Source organism: Salvelinus fontinalis, chromosome 2, assembly GCF_029448725.1.
Source record: "Salvelinus fontinalis isolate EN_2023a chromosome 2, ASM2944872v1, whole genome shotgun sequence".
In the NCBI taxonomy this organism is placed as follows: Eukaryota; Metazoa; Chordata; class Actinopteri; order Salmoniformes; family Salmonidae; genus Salvelinus; species Salvelinus fontinalis.
Window position 1 is genome coordinate 8,380,780 of NC_074666.1, and position 14,739 is coordinate 8,395,518.

At 44.6% G+C, this 14,739-nt stretch overlaps 1 protein-coding gene across 1 annotated transcript in view; it reads right to left on the bottom strand.

The window, feature by feature from the left end:
• Window positions 1-5,226: 5,226 nt before the first annotated feature.
• Window positions 5,227-14,739, bottom strand: part of dhx29 (DEAH (Asp-Glu-Ala-His) box polypeptide 29) — a 44,434-nt gene continuing 34,921 nt past the window's right edge. The window contains exons 14-27 of the mRNA XM_055862447.1: window positions 12,205-12,381; window positions 11,640-11,780; window positions 11,233-11,377; window positions 10,908-11,028; window positions 10,678-10,762; window positions 10,351-10,568; window positions 10,167-10,242; window positions 9,309-9,533; window positions 8,641-8,777; window positions 8,230-8,320; window positions 7,209-7,541; window positions 6,800-6,931; window positions 5,805-5,901; window positions 5,227-5,614 (exon numbers count right to left, since the gene is read on the bottom strand). Of these exons, the coding sequence (XP_055718422.1) occupies window positions 5,559-5,614; window positions 5,805-5,901; window positions 6,800-6,931; window positions 7,209-7,541; window positions 8,230-8,320; window positions 8,641-8,777; window positions 9,309-9,533; window positions 10,167-10,242; window positions 10,351-10,568; window positions 10,678-10,762; window positions 10,908-11,028; window positions 11,233-11,377; window positions 11,640-11,780; window positions 12,205-12,381 (2,034 nt within the window). The 3' untranslated portion in view covers window positions 5,227-5,558. The remainder of the gene's footprint in view (window positions 5,615-5,804; window positions 5,902-6,799; window positions 6,932-7,208; window positions 7,542-8,229; window positions 8,321-8,640; window positions 8,778-9,308; window positions 9,534-10,166; window positions 10,243-10,350; window positions 10,569-10,677; window positions 10,763-10,907; window positions 11,029-11,232; window positions 11,378-11,639; window positions 11,781-12,204; window positions 12,382-14,739) is intronic.

Consider the following 14,739-nt stretch of genomic DNA (forward strand, 5'->3'; position numbering starts at 1 on the left):
TATTAAGCATTCCCTGATTGAGAATATTTTGTAAGTGACAATTGACATCATGGAGAGGTCAAACACACTCATAAATTATGTTTTGAAACACTGACAGACTTCCTTGTAAAAACTCACTTCCTACTCCAAGTGTTCTATTGTTTTAAAGTGAAGATCTCTTTCTGTTTCTGCTTAGTGTGGCAGCGGAAAGATCTCAATTGCACACTCCTCTTGCCTCTTTAGTCTCCTCAAAACCCATTAGAGAAGAAGGTCAAAGGAGCGGAACCTGGCTTTCTCATCCAATGGGTTTTTGTGAAGGAGACGAGGAGTATGCAATTGAAATCCTCCCACGACACGTAGCTGTGGAGATTCATATTGAGTCAGATCTCAGAAAGATATCTAAATAGTTCAATTAAATAAGTCCTAAGAGTGAATTGCAGTATACCAACTATGTCCATATTTGGGCCTTTGTGTTTTGCGAGGCCTGACAAAACAGTGATAGAATCAGCGGAAATTGGAACTCCCACAATAATGTTTCTCAATACTCTACTGTTCAAAACGTCAACTGGTGGTTAAAACGATACAACGATTCTTAACTTCTCCCCTGTCACTCAGGGGAGAAGGTCGTGCTGGGGTCACCCACATGTTTTTGAATGTCTCCTTTATTCAACTTGGTGATCTCATTAAGATAAAAAAAAATCTACACTACATGACCAAAAGTATGTGGACAGCTTCTCATCTAACATTTCATTCCAAAATCATGGGTTTTAATATGGAGTTGGTCCCCCTTTTGCTGCGATAACAGCCTCCACTCTTCTGGGAAGGCTTTCCACTAGATGTTGGAATATTGCTGTGGGGACTTGCTTCCATTCAGCCACAAGAGCATTAGTGAGGTTGGTCACTGATGTTGGGCGATTAGGCCTGGCTCGCAGTCGGCGTTCCAATTGATCCCAAAGGTGTTCGATGGGGTTGAGGTCAGGGCTCTGTGCAGGCCAGTCAAGTTCTTCCACACCGATCTTGACAAAGCATTTCTGTATGGACCTTGCTTTGTGCACAAGGGCATTGTCATGCTGAAACAGGAAATGCCTTCTCCAAATGGTTGCCACAAAGTTGGAAGCACAGAATAGTCTAGAATGTCATTGTATGCTGTGGCATTAAGATTTCCCGTCACTGGAACCTCACTGAAAAACAGCCCCAGACCATTATTCCTCCTCCACTAAAGGTGGCATCCTATGACGGTGCCACAGTGAAACTCACTGTGTTAATCAGTCAGGCTGTTCTACTGCCACTGTTTGTTTATGGATATTGCATGGCTGTGTGCTCAAATTTATACAGTTGACAGCAACAGGTGTGTCTGAAATACCCAAATCCACTCATTTGAAGGGGTGTCCACATACTTTTGTATATATAGCGTATTCATCAAGAGAGACCAGTCACTGTGTGAGGTAAGTCAGTGTTCATATTGGTGTGTTTGTCAGACAGAGGTCAGGGAAGTAGCTATGGACAGCAGAGATAGACTATATAACCTGGAGGCCTTTTGATCTATTCAGGAAATCAAACTGTAGATCAATACCACACTATGATAACACACACTGTGTACAAAGTTAAAACAAGAGATTAGTTAACTCTCCGGGTGAATGGCATGGCCACAACTTTTCTCTCATTTCTGAATTTCAAGTCATGTAAATTACAATTATTTCAATAATGTTTTGTGATTGCTGATGGGTTAATTTGTATATTTATGATTTGTATATTTATGAATCAAAAGTTTGAACATACCTACTCATTCAAGGGTTTTTCTTTATTGTACATTATAGAATAATAGTGAACTGGAGGTTTGAACGAACAAAACAAAATGGCACAGACAGACAAACCACAGGTATAAGTACCCAGGGGACAATGAGGAAGATGGGCGACACCTGGGGGGGGGGGGGGGGGGGGGGGGGGGGGGGGGGGGAGACAAGCACAAGGACAGGTGAAACAGATCAGGGCGTGACAGTTGGTGGATGTAAGGAAAACTACAGGCGAATATTTGTTGAATACCCAACCTGAATCTGTCTTTACATCTGTGGTTCTAATGTATCCTCTGGCCTTCCTGACCATTTAATGATGGATTCTAATGAAGTGAAGGGTAAAGCCCATAATGAAGGAGTTTTTAACAAACAAATACCTGCTGGTTCAGTTTTTGATAATGGTGGGTCCCAGGCCTCTAATGTAAGCTCTGTTACAGTAAACTATGATATAGGGCCTCAGGGGAACTATTTGAACTTTGAGCCTGTTTCTTATACTGAGGTCTGTAAAGCACTAAAGGCAATAGACACTAAAAAGTCTGCAGGTTCCAGACAACCTGGATCCCTACCTCTTAAAGATAGCAGCTTGTATTATTACTTAACCTGTGGCTCACATTTTCAACTTGTCTCTTGACCAATTCCATACCCAGCATTTGGAAATCAGCTCATGTCCTCCCACTGCTGAAGCGTGGAGATCCTTCAGATGCTAATAACTATCGTCGTATCTCTAAACTCCCTATCCTGGCTGAAGTCTATGAATCCCTAGTGAACTCCCTATCCTGGCCAAAGTCTATGAATCCCTAGTGAACTCCCTATCCTGGCCAAAGTCTATGAATCCCTAGTGAACTCCCTATCCTGGCCAAAGTCTATGAATCCCTAGTGAACTCCCTATCCTGGCCAAAGTCTATGAATCCCTAGTGAACTCCCTATCCTGGCCAAAGTCTATGAATCCCTAGTGAACTCCCTATCCTGGCTGAAGTCTATGAATCCCTAGTGAACTCCCTATCCTGGCTGAAGTCTATGAATCCCTAGTGAACTCCCTATCCTGGCCAAAGTCTATGAATCCCTAGTGAACTCCCTATCCTGGCCAAAGTCTATGAATCCCTAGTGAACTCCCTATCCTGGCCAAAGTCTATGAATCCCTAGTGAACTCCCTATCCTGGCCAAAGTCTATGAATCCCTAGTGAACTCCCTATCCTGGCCAAAGTCTATGAATCCCTAGTGAACTCCCTATCCTGGCCAAAGTCTATGAATCCCTAGTGAACTCCCTATCCTGGCCAAAGTCTATGAATCCCTAGTGAACTCCCTATCCTGGCCAAAGTCTATGAATCCCTAGTGAACTCCCTATCCTGGCCAAAGTCTATGAATCCCTAGTGAACTCCCTATCCTGGCCAAAGTCTATGAATCCCTAGTGAACTCCCTATCCTGGCCAGTCTATGAATCCCTAGTGAACTCCCTATCCTGGCCAAAGTCTATGAATCCCTAGTGAACTCCCTATCCTGGCCAAAGTCTATGAATCCCTAGTGAACTCACAGCTAAAAAACTTCTTAATTGAAAAGAACATACTGAGAGTGGTTCAGTCTGGCTTTAGATCGGGGCACAGCACCACAACTGCAGCTATGGCAGTGGCAAATGACATAAATGCACTTGATAAAAAGCAAAATTGTGCTGCTCTGTTTGTTGATTTATCAAAGGCATTTGATTCAGTTGATCGTGAATTGTTGCTAGCTAGACTCAGTAACCTTGGTCTCAGTGAAGGGGCAGTAAACTGGTTTAGGAACTATCTTTCTGACAGAACACAATGTGCATATACTGACAATCCCAAGTCTAGCTTTCTTGAGATTAATAGAGGTGTGCCCCAGGGTTCCATTTAGCTCCTGTGTTGTTCTCAATTTGTATGAATGATTTGGGAAATGGAATGCAACCAGCAAAGTTGCATCTATATGCCGATGATAGTCATATATTCATGTGCTCCTTCTCTGGTTCAGGCTGTTGAAGAGCTCCAGACTGCTTTTCAGTCACCACAGGCCTCCTTTTATGGTCTCAAACTGGTCTTGAATGTACAAAAAACTAAATGAATGACCTTTACCAGAGCTCACACTCAGCCAGAGAAGGTTAGCATTGTCACATCTGGTGGCTTATACATTGAAAAAGTATAATCCTACAAATACCTAGGTATATGGTTGGATGACAAGTTGTCCTTAAAAGTTCATATGGATAATCTTGTGAGGAAGCTTAAATTGGGTTTTTATTTTCGTAATAAGGCTTGCTTGCCGCTTATGGCTAGAAAGTAGCTTATTGAGGCCACTTTTCTCTCTGTAATTATTTATGGTGACTTGTATATGCATGCAGCCTCCTCTGTCTTACAGAGATCAGACTCTGTTTATCATGCATCCTTTATTACAAATGCCAAGTCACTCACCCACCATTGCACCTTGTACCAAATGGTAGGTTGAGACTCACTTTATATACTCAGAAAGCTACATTAGTGCATGTTCATCTACAAAGCCCTTTTGTGTAAACTCCCTCCACCACCAGCATACCCCGTCTGCTAGGTGGTTTCTACTTAAAGTCCCCAGGACATTTACTGTATTAGGCAAGACTGCCTTCTCATCTTGTGCACCAGAGGCATGGAATAGTCTACAATCCATGCTTCATCAAGATACGTTAGTACCACTGAAAATCAGTCTTCTCACATAAACGTCTATAGCGTCTGAACGGTTTGACCTAAAAACGATTGACACCTCTATGGAAAGATGACTCTCATGAACACGATGTTCTCTGCTTTGCCCTATGACCCCCGCAAGTGTCAGGAGACACAGTTGAAGTCAGTACCGTCGATGTGCCAACTTGTTTGGTAGCATCCGAACCGTTCGGGCTACAAACCAATGGGTCCCCACTATAGAAAGAGTCTGAGCAACATAATGGTGTTCTAGTAAAGGTCAAAATCAATATTTTTTCCACAAACATTTTTATATATATATTTTTATACCTAAATCAAATAGCTAAATGATCCATAGTATGATCATCTTAAAACAATTCCATATGTTCAGCTTATCACCCCCCTCCCCCAACATCTTAAACTTTCAAGAATTATGCAATAAGGCCCGAGGGGGTGTGGTATATGGCCAATATACCACGGTTAACGGCTGTTCTTTGGCACGACGCAACGCAAAGTGGCTGGATACAGCACTTATCCATGGTATATTGGCCATATACCACAAACCAGTGAGGTACCTTATTGCTATTATAAACTGGTTAACCAACGTAATTAGAGCAGTAAAAATAAATGTTTTTTCATACCCATGGTATACGGTCTGATATACCACGGCTGTCAGCCAATCAGCATTCAGGGCTCGACCCACCCAGTTTATAATCTAAAATAACTGTTTGGGGAGCACCAGTGTGGCATAATTGCAGGAATATTTCAAGGATGTTTATTAGGCGCACACACAAGGCCATTAGAGTTTTGTTTATTTTAGAAAACAAAGACATGCTAATCACCAAAGGATGTTTGTTACATTCTGAGGGAGGGAGCTATGAATTAATTTTAAATGTTTATTTACCTAAAACAGATATCAAACATAAATTAGCCATCAACACCACATACAGCTTTATTTTGTTTGGCAACAATCATCATTGATAAGAGAAGAAATATGCTCTTTAATTTCATGATTTAAATGTCATTATACAGTACAACCACCACCCTTTGATCTTTAGGCTGTCCATCTGTCCTTGGACAACCATGTATGACCAAGGTCTCCAATGAGAGGTCAGAGGTCACAGTGGTCAGAAGACATTCTCCATCTTGATCAGTTCTATTATCAACTGGATGGTCTTCTCATCTACGGGAGAGAGTAAAAAACACCATTTACCACTACACAGTTAACACACAGCACAATGTCAGGAACACTAAAAATAAAAATGCAGGGGGCTTAGGAAGAGACTGGAAGGATGAGGAAGAAGGAAACAGAAAATGAGAGGGATTCAAGAGAAAAGGGAGGGGGAAAAGACAGAAAAAGGGTAGAATATTACCTTCTAGATTCATCCTTGGGTTCTCCAGCTTTTTCTCCAGTAGTGAGTCTATGAGCTTCCTCAGGTGTTTAAAGATCACTCCGATCCTCACTGGGGCCTGGGAGAGAGAGAGGAGGACAGGGAGGAACAGAGATCAGACAGAGCCTTGCTTGCGACAGTATGCTCAACTACAAGGGTTTCCTGGACCTAGATTAAGGCTGCAGTCCAAACACAGTAATTTTAGCCCTCGCAATAGCCACTTTCCCTTGGGGGAATCCTTGTCAAAACCGGATGCAGTTTGATTGCCATCTTAAGTAGAGGTCCAATTCACTAACGTTGCCCCCTCGGCCCTTGATTTAGCTTGAGGGAGCGAGTGAAGAACTTTGATCACTTGTGGGGTTGATATGACCCACAATTCAATGCAAACTGTAGTCACGTGTCAAATTGAATTGGACCCTATTAAAACGTAGTTAGCTTCATAAACATATTTTTGGGGAATTCAGAAATGTATTAGAATAAATAAACTATAATACTATCTAGCCATGGGCAACTGTAGCTAGCTACCTGACAGGACTGCTAGCTAGCTATGTTAGCTTACTAGGTACATTAATAGCTTTAGGTTGTTTGTTTTTAAACTCAATTTCAAGATTTCCTCCAACGACGTTGCCTCTCCGATCAACACTCTTCCTCGCTTGGGCAAGGGACATTTAAAGTACACTCGGATGTAACGATGTAAAACATCATTCAAGGGCTGAGGGTCGAGGGCTGTCTACTTTGAATTTGGATTGTAGCCTAAGACTAGTATTGGACTATAGAGCACTTACAATGGAGATTCTCTATTGAGAAGTTATTTTATTTTTAATCTGGGTCTGGGAAACTGGCTACAAGAGTTTGATTTTCTTTCTCTTTGTGTATCACACTGTCTCTACTGTAGCACTGACACACCTCTCTAGTCATTCACGACACAGACATAATAATAGACATGTAATACAGCTGACCCAGATATGAACTCTGACCTGGAAGTGTATCCATCCATCCAGAGAGATGAGTCTCTCCCGGTGTTGTACGTCGATGTCCCCTCCAAACAGTAGCATGGGGAAGGGAGAGATCAGTGTCGTGTCCCGCAGGTAGATCTTAGAGTATTTTACCTGAGGGAGTCAAAATTAGATAAAAAAATTAGCAACTTAATAGTATTTTACCTAAAATTACACACAGTAAATTATTCTATTTAGGCCTACATGGGAGTTAGAGGTTGCCCCGGCCCAGCCACACCCTTGGTTAGGATTACAAGTAGGGAGAATTTGATCCTATATCTCCAGTTAAGGGCACCTTCTACACCCAGTGAGTAATCGATTTCACCATAGAGATTACAGACGGGTAGATTGAATGATCATCGATCAATATATCTCTATGGGACCAACTGACCTTCTCCTGGAAGAGCAGCCAGCCGCGTGTCTGCAGGCAGCGGTTGACGGAGGAGGGGTGGACTTGGGCCTTCCCCTGGGCTGTCTCCACAGAGCACGCCACCCGGTCCAGGACGTCCACAGACGGAGTGTAGAGGATCCGCCCCACGCTGTCATACAGTCCTGCCGTCAGCACCGCGTTCAGGACACAGATCTGAGGCTTACCAAGGGGGGTGAGGGGAGCCTGGGGACCCCTGGGGTCAGACCGATCCCAGGAAGGTGGTCCTCGACCGGACCTGGAGGAACCAGTGAATCCAGCCTGGTCCATCATACGCATCAGCTCCTGTTTGATGTCCTGATGGAGAAGAGATCCAGGTTTAATGTCCTTACCAACCACTCTAAATGTCATATGATCTCTTATAACTACTGTCACTGTGTACAGCAGTTGTACATGCTCAACAGGGTTGGGGTAAATTCAATTTCAACGGCCTCCCGAGTGGCACAGTGGTCTAAGACACTGCATCGCAGTGCTAGCTGTGCCACTAGAGATTCTGGGTTAGAGTCCAGGCTCTGTCGCAGTCGGCTGCAACCGGGAGACCCATGGGGCGGCTCATAATTGGCCCAGCGTCGTCTGGGTTAGGGGAGGGTTTTGGCGGCAGGGATGTCCTTGTCCCATCGCACACTAGTGACTCCTGTGGCGGGCCTGGCACAGTGCACGCTGACACGGTCACCAGGTGTACGGTGTTTCCTCCGGGTTAAGTGGGCATTGTGTCAAGAAGCAGTGTGGCTTGGTTGGATTGTGTTTCGGAGGACGCACGGCATCTCCCGAGTCCGTACGGGAGTTGCAGCAATGAGACAAGACTGTAACTACCAATTGGATACCACAAAATTGGGGAGAGAAAAGGGGTAAAAAATAATAATATGTATTTTTAAAAATGTCAATTCAAGAAGTAAACTGAAATTCGAAATTGACCCCAACCCTGACTCTCACTGTTAAAGCATATCAGATGAGAGAACCATACACAAGTTAGAAAATAGAGTACCTCTATGGTGATGAGGGCGGTACGGTTCAGGAAGTGTTTCCTGCAGTAGGCCATTTCGGCTCGATATCCCTCACTGCGTATGTTCTTCCACCTGTTAGCAGAACAATACCATCAGGGAACAGAAACCAAGATAGTGGCTGTGCCATTAAAACGGCACAGGAACAATCAACTTCTTCAGGGTTAGGCTATGTCTCAGTTGCTTTAGAGAGAACAGAGTCCAGGGTTTTATTTATTAGGCACAATATGGAAGAACATTTATTGAAACAGAGGTACTAGCTGAACTTGACCAAGAAACACATGTTTTCTTTACTGTTGCAAAACAATTTGCTGCCACGTGGCCAACTGAACATGTCCCTGAATTAGCTATCTCAGATTTTGATCATTCATACTTTTGAAAAATGATGCACCTACCCCAGGTAAGCATTGTAGATAGTCAGGTGATCCGAGTTGGCTACAGCCAGGGCAGCTTTAGCCAGGTTAGCCTGATCCTTCTGGTTCATGGGTGTGGCAAAGGGAGACTTCTCCGAGATCGCTGCTGCTATAGTCGCCTGCAATACAATTACATTCAGTCATCATGGAAATTAGGTTTATCCTTTAAAGCTGGAATCCTTAGTTGCTACATCTATTTTTGGACTTAAAAATAAATGATATATACCCATTTATTCTTGAAGAAAATCACTTCTAAATGCCTCATGAGCTTAGTTCAACTGTTGTACCCCATCAGTACCCAAAATATAAGCTTGTTTTACTCCAATATTTGTAAACAATGTCAAATGTAAACAAACACTGTATAGCCTGAAAACATGGTTAAAACTATAATTTTGATATCATGGATGGTCAGTCCTTGAATCCATAGCTCTGTCTATGAATTTGATAGTGGTTAAATTTCTCCAGGCCCATCCCTCAGCTTTTTACCAAGACACAGGCGGGGTGACTGCTTTGTTCTTGTTTCAATTAAGGATTCTAGCTTTAACTAGTTGAGTCCCATTTCACATTGTTGATTGCTGATTTAGCAAGCAGTTAATACAATACAATGCTAATTCAGAAATGAATGACACCCCGCATGGACTGTAACTTACAATGGGGTCCAGGCAGCCCAAGATGGCCCCAAAGATGAGCATCTTGCCGATCTTGACGTTGACAGGCAAGGTGGCGAGATGGTGACCCAGAGGGGTGAGGGCGTGGCCCTCCGGTATACACGCTCCGATCCGCCGGAGCAGGCACACGGCGTTACTCACAGACTGGGGCTGGGGCGCGTCTAGGGCTCGACACAGGAACTCCTCTGGAGAGCCATACTCACATTTCTGTAGAGGGGACAGAGACGGAACAGTGGTGGTTATGGTGGTTGGGGTGGTTTACAGTGGTTATGGTGGTTGTGGTGGTTTACAGTGGTTATGGTGATTGGGGTGGTTTACAGTGGTTATGGTGGTTGGGGTGGTTTACAGTGGTTATGGTGGTTGGGGTGGTTTACAGTGGTTATGGTGGTTGGGGTGGTTTACAGTGGTTGGGGTGGTTACTGTGGTTGGGGTGGTTACGGTGGTTGGGGTGGTTACGGTGGTTGGGGTGTCTTTTTATCTTTTATTTAACCAGGAAGTTACATTGAGATAGCCATCTATTCTTCAAGTGAGCCCTGTGAGTGGATTGTTCCTGGATCTAGTATGAAGAATATCTAAGAATAATTAAGCAATAAGGCACCTCGGGGTTGTGGTAAATAGCCAAATATACCACAGCTAAGGGCTGTTCTTAGGCACAGGCCTTAGCTGTGGTATATTGGCCATTTACCACAAACCCCAGCTGCCTTATTGCTATTATGACGTAATTAGAGCAGTAAAAATAAATGTTTTGTCATACCCGTGGTATACGGTCTGATATACCATGGCTGTCAGCCAAATCACCATTCAGGGCACAAACCACCCAGTTTACAGTTGTCAGTGTACCATGATATGAAGACACAGCTCCTCCAGTGGAACCCTCAGTATCTCTGGTATGGAGTAATCCATGAAAGCCTGAAACCTGTTACATAGAAGAACATTCACAATCAGGCTATAGAGGTATTGTGGCAGTAGAGGTATTTGTGTCGTAGACAGCAACTTGTTCTGTGATTGAGAGGGAGGGGCTGACCTGAATTTGGGGTAGAGGCGGAAGCAGAAGCCGTCCCGCACGCGTCCTGCCCTGCCTTGCCTCTGGAGGGCGCTGGCCTTGCTGACAAACGTCTCCACCAGGGAACTCATCTGGCTACTCTCATGGTACTTGTTTTCTTTGGTCTTTCCCGTATCAATAACGAACACAACATCAGGTATTGTCACTCCAGTTTCCGCTATGTTTGTGGACAGCACAATCTAAAATAGGGTAGACAGGGTAATAAAAATTATTTTTTAACTTTTGTTCATTCATAGCAATATGCATCTCAGTTCATCACTGCACTAAACAAAACAAAAAAAGCAGTACCTTCCTAACTCCAGTAGGGGGCACTGTAAATGCAGCAGCCTGGTCCTTAGATGACAGTGTGGAGTGCAGGGCTACAAGTTTGTACCTGGACAGGGAGACATAAACCAATCTCTTTATGAAAGCTAAAACCTTTGCTACAACAAAATAGTTTATAAATAAATGTATAAATTGCTAGCACGCAAGATGGCATTCTCTCAGGATGACATTGTTAGTGAAGACTATAAACTCACCTGTCTTTGCCACGGAACCTCTTGTCTGTGGAGAGCAGGTCATAAAGCTGTTGGATGTGGGCCAGACCTGGGAGGAACACCAGAACAGCTCCATCCACCACTGCAAACTGAGGAGACTTATCTGGAGGAAGGGGAACAAATATTACAGTTGGCGCAACACCAATCAATCAATCAACATCTAAATTGCCCCAACATGTGTAGTACAGCCATATCAACAACCATAAACCAAATATAAACTGGACTAACTCTCCAGTCTCCAGCTCTCTCCACGTCCTCACACTAGGCTGAATGAACCCGCAACTCTGTCCAGGAGCTGTGTATTTACCCAGGTAGTCGAGCAAGTCCAGGACCAGTTCCATGTTGATTTTGTTGGGGTTCATGTACTGCAAGGCGTGGCGGGTCCGGCTGCTGAAGTGGTCCAGGTCAGGACCCAGGTCCCAGCCAGAGCCTGAGTCTTTCACTATAAACTCCTGGAGAACACACACAAAACACCGTGAGTTACGTATTGGTTCCTGTTCACTATAATGCACAACATGGATCTGAGGCATTTACAGTAGTGTAGAATAGGATAGCACAATGATTCAGTATAGTTTAGGAAATAAGGCATTTCTACAGTGTTTTCAGAGACAAGTCAGTAACCAATCTGACCCTGAGACCCAATGCAGCAGGTAGGTACTATCACAAGGCCCCTGAATCCCAAAGATCTCACCCCTCTGTCATATCCTCTCTCACCTGGTGCTGCATGCTCTTCCCTCCTTTCTGCGTGAAGTTGATGTTGACCTCCTCCTCCTCCTCCAGGATCTTCTGGCTGTATTCAGAGTCCTTCTCCAGAACATAGCCCGTCTCCTCCACTATGTCCTCCAGATGGAACACCTGACAATAGAGGTGCAACAAAGCACTTCAGAACCACAGAAATAGAAGGACACTTTCCGCTTTATTGCTACGGGGACACTCAAAATGGCCGACCAGTCCACCCATTATGACATTTTATTTCACCTTTCTATTAATTTTAATGATATGGTCAGAACACATCAGGACAACACCATACAGCACGATACAACAGAACATCCGAGAGACACACTGTAACAATACTCTACTACATCGATCATTGAAATAACATTTTATATCAGGACAACCACAAGTAGTATGATACAAATAACATAATTTTTGGCACTTAGGACAGACTAGGACAGGAATATAATTCACTTGTGATGGAAAATACAATTTAAACAGAAAATACAGTTCATATTTTCATATCTGTGAACTATAGGGAAATGAAAAGTTCCCAACATCTAACCTCGACAGGGAAGGTTCTGCCAGGGATGTTGACTATAGGACAGCGGTTGAAGTAGGCAGCGAACTTATCACAGTCGACCGTGGCACTCATCATGACCAGGTGCAGGTTGGACCGTTTCTGGACCACGTCTTTCAGGATGGTCAGCAGGAAATCAGACTGGACGCTGCGTTCATGGACCTAGAATGGACGAGACAGACAGCGTGTTTGATGGGATCAGTTTGAGCAAGGCAAGGCGCAGTATAGTTTATTTTGGTTATTTGGCTTGCAAGGTAATATGCAGATTAGTAAGTCTGCCCAGTTTGGCTGCAATGTAGTTGATCTGAAACATGCACAGACTGAAGTGTGAGAGTCTGACCGAACCCTGGGCACAGTGGGCAGTGTGTAAGAGGTCAGATGTCCAGACTAGAGTTTTCACGGATCCACCTGGACCCGAATTCCACAGACGCGATCGGGAACCAAGCGGGTCCAGATCCAGAATTCTAAATAATTTCACAGGTCTGCGTCAGATCTGATATGATTGTCAGGGGTAAAATCTAATTTTATTAGTCACATGTGCCAAATACAACAGTGAAATGCTTACTTATGAGCCCCTGACCAACAATGCAGTTATAAAAAATAAGAAATAAAAGTAACAAGTAAAGTACAATTAAAGTACAAGTACAATTAAAGAGCAGCAGTAAAATAACAATAGCGAGACTATACACAGAGGGGTACCGGTACAGAGTCAATGTGTGGGTGCACCGGTTAGTTGAGGTAATATGTACATGTAGGTAAAGTTATTAAAGTGACTATGCATAGATAATAACAACAGAGTAGCAGCGGTGTAAAAAAAGGGGGGGGAGGGGCAATGCAAATAGTTTGGGTAGCCATTTGATTAGATGGTAAGCCATTTGATTAAATGTTCAGGAGTCTTATGGCTTGGGGGCAGGAGCTGTTTAGAAGCTTTTTGGACCTAGACTTGGCGCTCCGGTACCGCTTGCCGTGCGGTAGCAGAGAGAACAGTCTATGACTAGGGTGGCTGGAGTCTGACAACTTTTAGGGCCTTCCTCTGACACCGCATGGTATAGAGGTCCTGGATGGCAGGAAGCTTGGCCCCAGTGATGTACTGGGCCGTACGCACTACCCTCTGTAGTGCTTTGCAGTCGGAAGCCGAGCAGTTGCCATACCAGGCAATGATGCAACCAGTCAGCAAGCTCTCGATGGTGCAGCTGTAGAACCTTTTGAGGATCTGAAGACCCATGCCAAATCTTTTCAGTCTCCTTAGGGGGAATAGGTTTTGTCGTGCCCGCTTCACAACTGTCTTGGTGTGCTTGGACCATGTTAGTTTGTTGGTGATGTGGACACCAAGGAACTTGAAGCTCTGATCCTGCTCCACTACAGCCCCGTCGATGAGAATGGTGGTGAGCTCTGTCCTCTTTTTCCTGTAGTCCACAATCATCTTCTTTGTCTTTATCACGTTGAGGGAGAGGTTGTTGTCCTAGCACCATACAGCCAGGTCTCTGACCTCCTCCCTATAGGCTGTCTCGTCGCTGTCGTTGATCAGGACTACCACTGTTGTGTCATCGGAAAACTTAATGATGGTGTTGAAGTCGTGCCTGGCCGTGCAGTCATGAGTGAACAGGGAGTACAGGAGGGGACTGAGCACGCACCCCTGAGGGGCCCCTGTGTTGAAGATCAGCGTGGCGGATGTGTTGTTACCTACCCTTACCACCTGGGGGCGGCACGTCAGGAAGTCCAGGATCCAGTTGCAGAGGGAGATGTTTAGTCACAGGGTCCTTTGCTTAGTGATGAGCGTTGAGGGCACTATGGTGTTGAACGCTGAGCTGTAGTCAATGAATAGCATTCTCACATAGGTGTTCCTTTTGTCCAGGTGGGAAAGGGCAGTGTGGAGTGTAATCAAGATTGCATCATCTGTGGATCTGTTAGGGTGGTATGCAAATTGGAATGGGTCTAGGGTTTCTGGGATAATGGTGTTGATGTGAGCCATGACCAGCCTTTCAAAGCCCTTCATGGCTACAGACGTGAGTGCTTTTGTTCGGTAGTCATTTAGCCAGGTTACCTTAGTGTTCTTGGACACAAGGACTATGGTGGTCTGCTTAAAACATGTCGGTATTACAGACTCGGACAGGGAGAGGTTGATAATGTCAGTGAAGACACTTGCCAGTTGGTCAGCGTATGCTCGCAGTACACGTCTTGGTAATCCGTCTGGCCCTGGGGCCTTGTGAATGTTGACCTGTTTAAAGGTCTTACATCGGCTGCGGAGAGCGTGATCACACAGTCTTCCGGCAACAGCTGGTGCTCTCATGCATGTTTCAGTGTTATTTGCCTCGAAGCGAGCATAGAAGTAGTTTAGCTCGTCTGGTAGGCCTGTGTCACTGGGCAGCTATTGGCGGTGCCTCTCTTTGTAGTCTGTAATGGTTTGCAAGCCCTGCCACATCCGACGAGCGTCAGAGTCGGTGTAGTACGATTCGATCTTAGTCCTGTATTGCCGATTTTCCTGTTTGATGGTTCGTCGGAGCGGCAGCTCTAGCCTTT